At 32.6% G+C, this 14,502-nt stretch overlaps 3 protein-coding genes across 3 annotated transcripts; all 3 read right to left on the bottom strand.

Moving 5' to 3' along the window:
* Nucleotides 1-244: 244 nt before the first annotated feature.
* On the bottom strand, nt 245-2,209 carry LOC105779667 (cysteine protease XCP1). Its single transcript, XM_012603521.2, has 3 exons — nt 1,697-2,209; nt 1,013-1,389; nt 245-576 (listed from the first exon to the last, which is right to left on the bottom strand). Exons 1-3 carry the CDS (start codon nt 2,160-2,162, stop codon nt 361-363), a joined length of 1,059 nt encoding a protein of 352 aa, XP_012458975.1. The 5' UTR covers nt 2,163-2,209; the 3' UTR covers nt 245-360.
* Nucleotides 2,210-4,338: 2,129 nt separating this feature from the next.
* On the bottom strand, nt 4,339-9,336 carry LOC105779668 (CMP-sialic acid transporter 4). The gene is made up of 15 exons (XM_012603522.2): nt 9,199-9,336; nt 8,697-8,763; nt 8,542-8,590; nt 8,323-8,434; nt 8,163-8,242; nt 7,990-8,065; nt 7,791-7,891; nt 7,492-7,563; nt 7,135-7,183; nt 6,985-7,026; nt 6,614-6,735; nt 6,328-6,387; nt 5,778-5,826; nt 5,046-5,140; nt 4,339-4,841 (listed from the first exon to the last, which is right to left on the bottom strand). The coding sequence occupies exons 1-15, from the start codon at nt 9,223-9,225 to the stop codon at nt 4,790-4,792; spliced, it is 1,053 nt and encodes a 350-aa protein (XP_012458976.1). The 5' UTR covers nt 9,226-9,336; the 3' UTR covers nt 4,339-4,789.
* A 782-nt stretch (nt 9,337-10,118) lies between these two features.
* LOC105780501 (calcium-dependent protein kinase 26) lies at nt 10,119-13,710 on the bottom strand. Its single transcript, XM_012604881.2, has 9 exons — nt 13,540-13,710; nt 12,415-13,229; nt 12,084-12,227; nt 11,846-11,998; nt 11,651-11,766; nt 11,324-11,491; nt 11,006-11,230; nt 10,718-10,866; nt 10,119-10,349 (listed from the first exon to the last, which is right to left on the bottom strand). The coding sequence occupies exons 2-8, from the start codon at nt 13,142-13,144 to the stop codon at nt 10,744-10,746; spliced, it is 1,659 nt and encodes a 552-aa protein (XP_012460335.1). The 5' UTR covers nt 13,145-13,229; nt 13,540-13,710; the 3' UTR covers nt 10,119-10,349; nt 10,718-10,743.
* Nucleotides 13,711-14,502: the final 792 nt, after the last annotated feature.

Here is a 14,502-nt window from a genome sequence, read left to right as displayed (position 1 = left end):
AATGATTTTGTTTTGATAAATGTTTACCCATTAACTTAAAAGGCAAAACTATTATATTGTTTATGTATTAAATAATATATACTTTGTCTACTAGTTAAATAATTGGTGCATGTAAACGTAACATTGAGTATAAATAATAAGATTCGTCAATTTGACTTGACTTGACTCGAAATTTTTTTATTGGATACGATTCGACTTGACTCGATTGAATGCTCACCCCTCTCAAAATAATAATAACAAAGTATTTAAAACGAAATTACGAGGAATTTTTATTATAAGCAAAGGGACATTGGGCAGCAAATTTTGTGAGCATAGAAAAATAAAAAAAGCTTAAAAAGAGGAAGAAATCAAAGTTGAAGATCAGTTTTTCTTGGTGGGATAAGAAGCCATTTTGTTGATACCACAAAGGCCTTCAGCTTTGCCGGTGTTCCTCTTCATCCGTATGAACCCTTTTTCTCCCCATTTGGCTCCCCACGAGTTCTTCACTATTATGTAATCTGACCCCTTTGTTGTTCCGTACCCTACGGCTGCCACCCCATGATCCAGCTCTGTTCCACATGGCCCGTTGAATACACCCTAACATTTTTGTCAATAAAAAGGTCAATTTCTTGTTTTGGTCCCTCTCTTAGGACAATAGTTTTTATGTATTTTTCTTAAAAACACATTTTTTTTAAACCATGTTCATCGTATGATTTTTCTTTTCTTTTTTATTTTGTTGTTGGGATGAGCGAAGGTTTTATTCATGATTTCACCTCTGAAATATATTTGTTTTCCTATTTTAGTACTTGACGAAAACAATACTTCAAAGTAATAAAGTGAGACAAAAAAAAATTTTAAAGTACCGAAATCAGAAAACATGTATAATTTAGAAGCCAAAATCGTGAGATAACCATCAAATTATGCCAAATTAAAGTATAAAAATTAAATTTCAAATTTAACCAAAATTTAGGGACTAAAACTGCAATTTGACCTTGATAAAAATAAAAGGTGAATAAATAAGTATTTAACTTACCCCACTGTAGAACTGGAAATCTCTGCCGGAAGCTTCAATGGCGACACTGAGCGGTTGATGAGCCAAAGCTTTCAACAGACTTTGCTCGTCGTTTTCAGGGACGTCATGGTAACCAGTGATGGTCACCACTTCCATTTCTTCCTTCTTTTCTTCGCAGGTGCCTTCTTCCATTAGGTAAGGGTAGTCTTGTTCTTTATGGAGTCCGCCATTGGCGATGATGAACTGGAATGCGTAATCCATCAGACCTCCGTTGCACCCATTGTTGAACGATGTGTCGCAGTCGATCAGCTCTTGCTCCGATAACGACGTTAAGTTGCCGGTCACAATCTTGTTTATGCCCTCCACTGCTGCTACTGTTGAAAATGCCCAACAGCTACCTGCATATTCATGCTTTCCAATGTTACCATCAATTTTTCCAACTCCATAAATATATATATTAGATTGACGGTAAAAGAAATTATATAATAAATTTATAAAAATATATAAAATTCAAATATTATTTGCTATTCTCTTTTATATTATAGAGATACGTGGAATCGATACTATTTTTTTTATATTCTTGACTAATTATATTTTAATAAAAGTATGGTAAATTATATATTTTAAACCCTTGAAAATTTTAAAATTAAAATTTAATCCTTAAAACCAAAACTTTGATAATTTTATATTTTCATGCATGCATACCGCAAGAGCCTTGGTTCTTGACCGGAGTGACAGCTCCTTTATTTCGCCAATCAACGGATTTGGGCAACTCAACCACATCGCCATAACTAAAGTCTTTAGTCGACTGGGATTTTCGTCTAACATCTGGTCTGAGTCCCAAATACATTTTCTTGAACTCATCATGACTCAAATCAGCGAACTCATTCAACCCCAGCCAGTAGCTACTGATTTCCTTGTTCCTCTTATCGATGTGTTTAAGATTATCCTTAAAAACCTCGAACCTCATTAGCTTCTCCTCGATGGACTCGTAGATTTTTCCGTGCTTCGATATCCATGACTCGAAGAGCTCGATGAGTTTATCGGCAGAACCCAAATCTTCCGGCGAATAGCCCACGATGGAGAAATCGTGACCCAGAGCTGAAACTACGAAAATGGACGCAATGAGTAGGGTTTGAGTAGAGAACTTGGAAAGCAAAGAGATAGCCATTGTTGATGAGCACTGGAAGAAGAAGAAGAAGAAGAGATGGGTGGATGTTGAGGAGGGGGCATTGGGGTTATTTATATATGGATTTGTTTATGTTTTTTAAAGCTTTGAATGTTGCTTTCAAGTGAAGGTGGAGAAAATGAACAATGGAGGGGTAGAAAACTGAGTCTTTACGATTGGATCTTTATTGACTGACTTTTGTTCTAAGCATACTCATTAGGGTTTAAGTTTCTTCCAAGATTACATTATTCTTTTTATCATATTAATTTAATGTAAAAAAAATTCTAAGAATTTGTTTTTACCTGTTGAGTATAAAAGTAGTTATTGTTATGATGACTTCTATGCTCAGTTTTAATCCAAGTTTTTTGTTTTCTGACTCTCTTTGAGGTAAAAAATAAAAATTTGAGACTAAAATCGAATATAGATACTTCAAAGTAAATAACATTTGGAGTCGACCCCAAAAAAAAACAATCTTTCCTATCAAAAGAAGTAATTTTATTTTCAAACCTCAAACCAATCTAATATAGGAGATACATTTAGTCAGAAAACTGGGGCAAAGAAGCAATTATTGCATATACATGTGCCATTTCAAAAGTTTGTATATATTTCAATAGAAAGACAAAATGATGGCTTTTCAATTGATATTTTAGATTTATACAAGGAGGTGATTATTTGTCTAAATTAAAAACTATGATTTCACGTCATCAATAGGAGAATGACAATTTCATATAATCTCTTCTCTATATATATCTGGTAATTTTGAGAAAGGGTATACAAAATTTAAGATATAAACATAATCAAAACTTGTTATAGTATAATATCGATAACAAAAACTATTGATTTTGGTTGAGAGCTATAAGTAATATATCTCAAGGTTTTGGTTTCAACTTTGAGTACCTGAATAAAAGAAATCATGACCGCTGAAAAACTGTGTAAGAGATTAGAATCTATGATGTCTAAAATACATAGGTCAAGTGGGTAAATGTAGTATTACTTGCCGGTTGGGGCAAATCATTTAGTATAGATTTTGTAAAATTACATAAGTGAATTTACAAAAAATTTATAATTTATTTTTAGTTTTTTAACATAAGTTTCTAGCTTCTATCCCTATTCGGAGGCTTCAATTGCATTGTCGTTCACTAGATCCGTAATATTGAGCATTCTTGTCAACATTTAAAAAAAGAATATATATTATTATCAATGCCACCAAATTTGAGAGTATAAAAAATACAGACCACATTGTCTCTAGACTTGAGTATGAGTTGGATCGATGTTAAATTGTATATTCGTTTTTTAGGTTCAGATTTGACCCAAAAAAATGAGTTTAAAATTTTGTCTAAGTTCAGTCAAGATAAAAAAATGCTAAACTCGAGTCTAATCTGATCTACCCATATTAAATTTTTTTATATTATAAAATTAAAAATATAATACATCAAATACACTAAAAATATTAAAATAGTTGTTTTCCACCAAATTAAAAATACATTAAAAAATCTTTATACAGCATTAAGATGGTTGCAACTTAGCAAGCAAATGCCTCTAAAATAATAGTAAAAATTAACAAAACAAAAGTTATATAATATCCAAACAATAACAACAAAATAGTAACAATATAATAGCAAAAACAACAGCAAAACGGCAACAAACAACAATAAAAAAAAATTTTAGACAAATTCAATCCAAACTCGAACTAAAAATTCTTACTCAAGACCCGGCGTTTAAAAAATAAACCTTACACTTTTGTTCAAATCCTCCAATTTTTTATACTTACTAAACCTCCAACATTTCAAACGGGTGGCTAACGATCAAGTCTAATTGTCTCTTTAAATACTCACCTCATTGCTTTAACAAAAACCATTCTGATATACAATATATTAGTATTATTCTTTTATAATATATAATTTATTTTATATAAATTTAGATATATAACAATTCGAATAAACATTAACAAATATGTTAAATTATTTATGGGCTATTTCGTCGTCTGTTTATGTTTAAGAACTTAATAAATATATAATTATTATAAATAAATAAAAACAATATTTTAAAAATTAAAAACATAATCAGACAAAATATGTTCAGATTATTTATAAATATAAACGAATCTTAAATGAATTAAAGTATATATATTAACTTAAAAGATTTAAATGATGTTCTCAATACTATCAAATCATAATCATTTAAAATATCTTTAATATGTCAATAATTTATATTAATATAAATGACTAAAGATCATTAATTTTACAAATAATTATAAAAGTTCTAAACACCAGCTTAAACCCCTCAACTATGTAACTGCTGAAAAATAAATAAAGGTTAAACAATGAATAGAAAATCTGGGTACTTACCACCTTTAACAATGTTGAACTAAATGAACCATAATTTCAACAAAACTTATCTATGACTATTTCCACTTTGGCTATGAGATTATAAGGTAATAATATAACTATGTTGCTCGGATTCTTGCTTGAAGTAACTGCACCCGACCCATGTTAAGCACATATCTATATCCAGCATTCACACTCGAGTCCAAGTAGCATAGTGATTGAAGAAGTGGGAACAAATATGAAATGAAATAACCTCAGTGCACAAGACTTTACAATGTCAGCCCAACATAGCGCAGGAAGTCACTATCTTTGCAGCTTCCCGGCAGAGTGCAAGTATACTGATACCGATACAACACTGCAACAACAAGAGAAATACAGAAATTATACATAATTGCTACATGTTTTGATCCAGACGAAATGCTATACTCCCTATATGTATGTGCAGGACCAATTATCAAGCGGTGATGCTCTGAATTATGCTAGATGCCAGATTTGAAGCTTGAATACAAGAGAGACTATCTATTGTATGGATATTAAAATGTGGCCAGAGATAACTTACGTAGCACCGAGGAAGAAAGCAAGGGTAAGATTGAAGCCGAACAGAAGCACTGAAACAACGGCAGTGAGAAGCATTGCCACTGAAGTAGAATAGACCTGCACCACATTGAACAGACAATGGAACTTCAACTAAAGGATTCAAAATGGTTACTAATATGCTATGAATGTACCAATTGATCCCTTTTATCACTTCTCTGAATAGGCTGACGTTTACTTTATGCTAAAAAGTTAATTTGCATAAGGTTTGATCCATCGAAATAATTTTAGTTTCAAGTGTGGTTAAATAATTCACTGGACACTTGGAGTATATCATTAGGAAGCCACAAAGTCATTCCTTGGCTTCAATTTCTTTCGAGGAGGCTTCTAGTATGCAGCTAAAGATTCTTAACATATTATTAAACCGCATTCCACGTAGCTTGGGTTGCAGCAACGTTGTAAATAGTATAATCAAAAGACAGAAGATGACATTCTTGCTCATTAAAATAAAGCACCATACTTAGAGGTTTCAGCAGCAAGAAAACTGGATATTACATATAGTGCAAGCAGAGGAATAAACAAGTAACCCAATCAACTTAAGAAAGACAAGCAACCTCCTTCGTTATGCCATGCAAATGCATGAACATTACTGATAACCATGACATGCCTAACAAGTTTCTTTAAAAAATCAGAGAGATGGATGTAAATGCAGACAAATCAATGATTGACTAACATGAAATTTTGGGTCATATCTTACCTTCACAATATTGTCTGCAAATTTCATTACCATTGATACAGCAATTCCACTGCAAATGAAACAAATATAAGCATATTTCAGAAAGCAAAATATGGAAATTAAAAGGTCTTTAAAATAGTACGTCACTAGGAAAAGGAAAATTATCATACAAATCTAAGCTCTCATTGCAAAATGAAGATATACTTTGGCAGAAACCAGAGATTCTTCTTAGATCTACCTATAGTTAATTTGTTGAACATCAGAACTTCCATTTCTTGAAATATTGAAGGGGCAGATCAGAAGCGAAGAGTTAGTCACCCCTTGATTGCTAGTAGTGTAGCTCATTGCCTATTAAATATATTATTCCGAGTTCTGATAGTTATAAAATTGCAATCTGAACATTTTCTTGAGGTTCACAGTGTTCTCCAATAACAAACAAACTTTAATTCCATATATCGATCTGAAAAGATTGCAATATCTTCCTAAATACAATGTCAACAGCAAAACCGGAAATGGAGTCAGAAACTAGCTGCTAGCAAGCTTCCTTGAGCCAGAAAGGAGAATGTAATACCTTAGTGCATGATTAAGGATCATGAGAGTGGTAATTATCGAGTATCCATGGAAGAAGCCCCTGAGCAAACAAAACAAATTTCAAAATATAACTGAAAGAACTACCACGGAACTATGAAGTTATTAAAACAGAAGTCTATTTTAAGATGATTGTTCATTTTGTAAGACATATATCATATGCATCTACAAGTAATGAGTCGCATACAAGCACATGCACGATGACATGCAGAGTAAATAATAATGTTACTAAGATAAGAGACAGCAACAAATTTAAAGGCTCAGATTACTTGTTCATGACAGCATCAAAATCTTGTATCAGTATTGCTATAGCATTGAAGGCCATTCCGAAAATATACAACCAGAAATTCTGCACATTTATATTCCTTGATGGGCGCTTCTTAATTATAGCCTGCCAGCAGAAGTAAATAATCAACATGAATTTCTATGTCACAGTCAAGAATTTTGCTAGTTGAACTCAGCAGAAACTCTGTATGTTTTTAATTGAATTAAGACTTTTTCATTGATAGAGAAGAATTATAAATCAATTAATTCAACCAGAATCAGAACGGTCAACATTGGCAAAACACCTTAACTATCATCCAAAAACAATTTTCAGCTTAGAAAAGAAGAAATGGAACAAGTATCTAAAAAAGCTTACCTCGGTGTACACTCCAGCAAATCCACTCAAAAGGGCCATCACCTGCAAAGGAAATAAAGATAAATGATTAACAATTTTGATTCTGAAGCAATAAATCAGTTTCACTTTTATCCTTTATTGGACTAAAAGACAAATATTTTGGCAACTTACAATTGCCATTATCCAACCTGGCAGAGATGTTTGAAGTACATGATCAGAACTGCAAAATGTAATGCAAATTGAATAAGGCACGGCCAAGTGATAAATCTTATAAATATTTCAAATTGAGAACAGCATGTCCCCATTTCAAATACTCTACTCATAACCATATAAAGTATACAAGAACAAATGGTTCAATCATTAGAAAGCAATTTTAGGCATTCATCGTCCACGTAAACCATCAGAAAACAGCAGTAAGACAATCTCCAAGGGCAATAAGTTTCCATCAAAGTAACAAGCATGTGCTCAGAAAAAAACTGTGGATCCATCCAATCAAGGGAACAATTAGAAAGGTTTTATGATTCTTACCGAGAATTCAGTTGTGCTGTGGTGCAGCCAGCACATAGAAGAATAAAAGCTGCCCATTGAATATCACTTAACCTGAATCAAAGTAAATAAGAGCAAAATGAATGGAATCCAAAATGTTCAGAATATATGTTTAGTTAAGCATATTTTCCACTTGAATGTATATTGAGGTTTATTTCATAGAACTTATCATAACTGAGAAGTTCCATTGCCATGCTAAGCTATACTGAACAATCAGCAGATGTTATCCATCAACTCTTTTCTATGAAAAACATCAACATGCATGGTTTTAAGAAACTTACTTTTTCTTAAGGATGATACGATACAAAACACCAGTACTGATAATATTCAGGTTCTTTAGTATCTGATAACCCGGTGCATCAACATAGGCAAAGATATAATACTGCAACATAAAATTGAAAAGCACATACAATTACAATGTGGAAAATAAGAACTTCGTAACATTACTCGCAAGAAAAACAAACAATAAAAGAAATCCACCTGCAGCAAATTCTTGACAAGATAAAGTAAAGCAGGAATGGGATAAACAATAACTTCATCAAGGGTTGTACTCAACCTGGTTCAATGAAAATGAAGGAAAAAAAATATGTCAATCATCTCCATAGTCCATATTAATAAAAAAAATAGATTTAAGCAATCTCAAGTAAACTTACCTGTTATCTTCTGTAACACCTTCACTTTTCCATATTCTTGCCAGGGCTGCAAGTGACAAAGCACATTTCAAAGTCTCCACCTGTTTCCCAAAATAAAAGTTGAAGGTCAATCCCATGAGCATCATGTCAAGTGGAAACACAAGATGACCATTCCACTCACCAAAAAGTTGGCTGTGGTAACACTGTACTCGTACTTCCCAGCTCTCTTTGACCAGACAATAAGTATTGCTTGTGAACTTGTAAGAAAAGTCAATGCAACTGTAACAACTGTCCTACTCAAGAGAAAAAAGAAACCATCAGAACTTATATTTTCTGTTTACTTGTTTTTTCTTGCTTGAAGCTAATATTAGTAAAAACAAAATAGATAAGCAGATCTTACTTGCGTTTCCACTTGGCCTGTTCCCTTGGAGGAACATTACTTACAGAAGCTGCATATCAGTGGAAATCATAACAGAAACGAAAAAACAAAGTCAGGATAAAATTCGTAAAATTGAAATTGCACAGCAATCGAATTGCACTTTAACCAAAACATACCAACCCCCGAAAACCCTATGCCTCGTAGATTCTCAATGTCATTACTTACTGTTCCTCCATCATTATCCTACAAGTCAAAATTCATTCAAAATCATAATAAAAGATCGGATTAAGCCTCTTAATCTTGAACAAATTCCACATATCAGCAAGTAAACAAAATTTCTTTATTTTTACGAGATCAAAAATTAACGAGATCGAAAAACTAAATTTACTATAATCGGAAACACTTTAAATTAACATTTCTACACTCCAGTAAACAAAACAAAACAATCACATCAAAATTTTGAGGAATTCAAGGAGAAAAATAGCCACTAGATTCACATAATAAACTAAAGGAAAAAATAAAGTATAATGCCGTTAAATAAAACAAACTAGAATTGTAGCCAAAATCAACCTAAAAATATCAGTGACGACGGATTCAATTTGGCATCCAGATATGATAATGAAGAACGTTGCAAGGTATGATTGATGAGAAAAAAAATATAAAGAAAAAAAAGAATACCTCATCTTTGATTTTGCGATACTCCATTTTCGAATCAGCTCGTAGCAGATCTCACTGTTTTTTTTTTTTTTTGCTAAAGACTGTTTTGTTTTTGGGTGAAGGGAAACTATGGAAAAGAACAATGGCCAGATTTGAACCGTACTTTGAGTTCAGTTCATGGGCTTTTTTGATTTGTATTCCAAAGGCAAATGATGAGATTCAGCCCATTATTTTCAGCCCATTATTTAAGGGTGCTTCTGGATAAACGATGGTTATGATGCGGTAAAATAATTTACCTTACAATTATAGTAATTAATTTTACTATTATTATTATTTTTAGTCTTGCCGGAGATAAACATACCGTCCATCCAAAGGCTACCTGAAATAACATCGAGCTGCAATTGAGTACTTTTGAAAATAAAGCTGGATTAAGGGGCAGTTGTGAAAAATCAAAGCTATTTGAGGCTATTGTTTGGCAGCTCCTTTTTAGAAAATTATTTTAGTGAAATATTTGATATTTTGTGTATAAAATCTCATGTAATAATTAAAGGTGAATAATGCTTTAAAAAATTTAAAGGTGTATAATTGATTTATTTGGTCGATTGAACCGATTTTTAATACATAACCAACCGACCTACCGACCTTCAACAATAGTTAGGTCAACTCATCTTGGTTTTAATTGATTTAACTAAACTACATTGACATTAATCAAGTGTATCAGTGAAATTATCTATACTATACTTAAAACCTTTTATTAAATTAGTTTAATGAGTTATTCGAAAATCATACTTTTTTATATATATAAAATGGGTAAAAATCCTTGCATAGTAAAAATATCATGATTTTCTTAATCAAAATTTCATTTGGTTTTACATAAATTTTAATAGATATAAATTATGAATATATTAAAATAAATTAAATTTATAAATATAATTCAAAAATTTTAATCAAAGACATTGCTAATAATAACTTGGTAGTATAATTTACAAAGTTTACGATTGGTCATGCTATAATTTATATTAAACCAATAGCATTTCAGTAAAAATGTTCAACACAGAACTTTGAATAACCATCAATTTCTTGTGGGTCAGAAAAAAGTCCCTCAACACCATAGCCTAGTTTGCTTCAAAGCTTTATCACCAACCATCTTCTTCTTTGCTTTGCTGTACAATCTGCCAAACACCAAGCAAAACCTTCAGTTTTCTGGATTGGGTTATTACCTATTAGCAAATGGTTAAAAACTCCAGCTACCAAATACGAGGAAAAAATTTGACAACCCTACGGATTTATAGTTGCCAGTGTGATGGTATCTAAATGCACAGCTATATAATGCAACACTAACACGAAAATATCGAATCGGTTCATTATCATTCTATACAAGTTATCGACTTCTCTATTTGTGTATTACTCCGATCTATATCGTATATAGATTAAACCGCAAGCTGTTTCTTTTACTTGAGCTTCAACTATCCGGAAACAGAAAAAAAAATGATGCTTCTGGAAACCAGAAAGAGGATATAACGAGACAGTTCGAAGATACCTGTACATGATGTGCGTGGCTGGAAATTATTGAGAATCGTGTGAATTTCTCATGCTAATATTCAGACTGTTTCGCATGGTTTGTCTACCGATCCATCCATTGCCTTTTTTCATCATGTCAACAAATTCACCATAATCAATTCTTCCGTCCTGAAATAAGGCAGAAAGTCGTAAAATTTGACACTTCGTCAACAAAATTTGCACAAACACCACTTTTTAGGCTAATGTAAACAAAGATCAATGAATAAATTAGCTATGCCAATCCAGTCATGCTGGCGAAATGACATACATTATCTTGATCAACTTCTCTAATAATATCCTCAAAGAAAACATCTGTCAAGTTATACTCAGCCCAAGCTTGTTGAAGCTCATCAACCGTAATATAGCCGCTTCTATCCTTGTCGAAGTATTGGAACGCAGCAACGAGATGTTCCTCATGCTCTAGTTTATTAAGGTGAACTGTTGCAGCTATAAATTCTCCGTAATCAATGGTCCCACTATTGTCGATATCAGCCTGAGAACAAATAAAACAAGCTCAGATTGTTAGTAACTTATGGCAAAAGAACATAAAACTAATATTTAGATATCTGCTTCATAACAAACTTACGGCATCCATAAGGGCCCTTATCTCTGCATCTTTCAAGGTTGAACCATATCTTCGCAAACCAGCTTTGAGTTCATCGAATGTGATTGCACCACTGTTATCAGTATCCATTGATTTAAACATTTCTCTCAAACCAGCAATCTCCTCCTCTGATAGACTTTCGGCTATTACCTGATTGCACAGATACATTAACTCTAAACCCCAGCATGTTTAAATCGAATATGAAGCTCAATGTGTTTGAAACTAAACTCTTATGATATTAAGTGCAAAGATGAGCCAGAAATATAAAGAAAACGCCATTGTACACAGATGCAGCCTTGAGAATCTTACCCGTAAAGCCAGCTTCTTTAGTTTATTCATCGCCGAGAATTGTTTAAGACGAGAAAGTATAGCTGGATCCAGTGCCTTATCGGGGGCAACCCCATTTTCACAAATCCAAGGATGACCTAATCAAATAAAAGGAGGCAAAAGATATCACAATTTGATCTTTTATTTATTTATCAAGTATGAAATGATACTACGTACATAATACTTTGTGAGCAGTGAGCCGCTCTGAAGGTTGAGAGCATAACATCTTCCGGATTAGGTCCTTTGCACTATCAGATATTAGGGGCCATGGTTCTGAATCGAAGTCAATAAACCCTTTCAACACGGCATCGAATATTCCTTGCTGTGTTTCTGAAGAACATAAGAAGAAAAACTTATAAGTATAGATTTCCTTGAAAACTCGTAATAATACAATACCACGAAACATCATAAATACCGCCCCAAAATGGTGGAATGCCACTTAGCAATATATAGAGTATAACTCCTGCAGTCCATACGTCAGCTTCTGGTCCATAATGTTTTTGGAGTACTTCAGGAGCGACATAATATGGGCTTCCGACCACATCAGTAAAAACTTGTCCTAAAGTAGCAAATAACACATTATGTCAATCAACTCGATTCTAGCTAAAGGGGCTTAATTACTCCATGTTAATCAACACATTGTGTTTAACAGGCGTTCACAATATAGAATATACCGCATAATGTCGTACTTGTATGCATTCAGTAGAAATATAAGATTGCAAAACTCAGAATATTTCATTTCGTACCTGGTTTAAAGAATACAGAGAGTCCGAAATCAATCGCCTTGAGAGAGAAATCATCGTCCTTGTTAACTAACAAGAAATTCTCCGGCTTTAAATCCCTATGCATAACCCCGAGGGAATGACAAGCCTCAACGACCCCAACAATGATCCTAGTCAATTCAGCTGCCTTCCTCTCGGTGTAATGCCCCCTCTGGATAATCCGGTCAAACAACTCCCCTCCAGAGCAAAGCTCCATCACGATATGCACATACAAGGAATCCTCGTACGTGCCTTTAATCGTCACAATATTATTATGACCGGCTAAATGATACATTATCTGAATCTCCCTCCTAACATCATCCAAATCCTCTTTGGCAACCAACTTCCTCTTCGATATCGACTTACAAGCGTACTCGATCCCCGTGGAAAGCTCGGTACACAAATACGTAGTCCCGAACTGTCCTTGTCCTAACTTAGGACCTAAAGTGTAAAGGTCACGAATGTTGGGAGTCTTATGACCCATAACAAAATAGGTCTGGTTATCATTACCAAGTTTCATGATGCTTTCTTGTTCGCTGGCACTAATAGAAGCCGAATGATTATCGTTTTCGCCGGTTTCTTCGCCGGATTCTCGGGGAATTAATGGCTTAGAAGGGGGATTATTATTATTGTTATTAGAACTAGAGCGATGTGAAGAAGTGTTGTAACCCTTATAAAGATTCCCCTTGGAAGGTCCACGGCATGTATTGCCCATCAAACAAACAAAGTTTCCCCCACAACAACACTGTTTTCCTCATCCAAGCATATATATATATATAAATAATCATCAAAATCCCACACTGCAACAATAAAAATGGAATATAAAATAAGAAAATTTGGGACGAACCCATCATTGGGAACTTCATTACCATCATAAAAAATGAGCTTTAAATCTAAACATTGAAACAATCCCACATCGGATCAGAGCTTCAAACATGCAAAGTTACCATCTTTCTAACATAACATCAATCAAAAAGGAAAAATAAGAACAGAAATCCAGAAAAAGAAAATATGAAAGAGAAAATCAAGCTAGAAACATGTAAAAACACAACACAAGAATCAAAATTAAAAAGAAAAGGAAAAAAAGAATCCAGAGATAGGAAGAATTACCAGTTTGGAGTAAAAGAAAAAGAGAAAAAGAGATGACAGAAGGAGAGACGAAGAAGGAAATGGCTATGGTGGGGTGATGGATTGCTTTTAATGTTTGAATTTTGATTCCGTTTTTCATGTTTGTTTATTTTTGGGTTGCTGTTTTAAGAAACATCGGTTCAGCTGACTGACTGGATGTGTAGTTTTATTTTTTATTTTTATGTTTAGACATTAATTCAATATATAAAAAAAATTAATATTTTGTTTTTGTGGAATTTCTTTTAGGTAAAAGTACCTTCTCGGTCCCTCTTAATCTTGATATTAAGCAAATTGGTTCCCTTTAAAAAAATTAGAACAATTTAATCTATGTCAATTTCAAAACGAGTAATTAAAGACAATTGATCACAACATTATTGTTTTCCATATAATTTTGGTTGGTATAATAATAAATTTAGCTCTCGATTTTTATATATTTTTGCGTAAATTAGAGGTAATATCCATTCGATTTGGTCGGATTTTTGGATTTTATGAACCATCTATCGTAATTTGGTTCAGTTTGGTTTGATTCTCAGTTTTTTCATATTAATTTTTGGTTTAAGATTTTTAGACTTATTTTGAAAAATTGAGTTTTATTTTATGGCTTTTAATATTATTTGACAAAATTTCAAAATATTTTTCAAAATATTTCTAAAAAACCAAAAATTTTTCAAGAACTCTTAAATTATTTTCACTATTTTAAATAAAATATTTATTTCTATATCATAAAAATTAAAATTAATTATATATTAAATAAAAATAGAATTCAATTTGGTTTCGAGTAACCGTAGTTTTTAACTTGTATTCTATAAGTCGTCCAAACACCTCAATTTGAATCAATTTTCAATTTTCCTTACTTAACCCTAGCATAAATATTGACAAAACGTATAGATGTTGCGAATTAAATTTTAAATGCCTGTTAAAATATGTAAAAAGCTTAATATTTTT

The sequence above is a fragment of the Gossypium raimondii genome, chromosome 4 (genome assembly GCF_025698545.1).
Source record: "Gossypium raimondii isolate GPD5lz chromosome 4, ASM2569854v1, whole genome shotgun sequence".
NCBI classification, from domain to species: Eukaryota; Viridiplantae; Streptophyta; class Magnoliopsida; order Malvales; family Malvaceae; genus Gossypium; species Gossypium raimondii.
The sequence above is the reverse complement of the archived record's forward strand: the minus strand, read 5'-3'. Positions and strand labels throughout refer to the sequence as shown.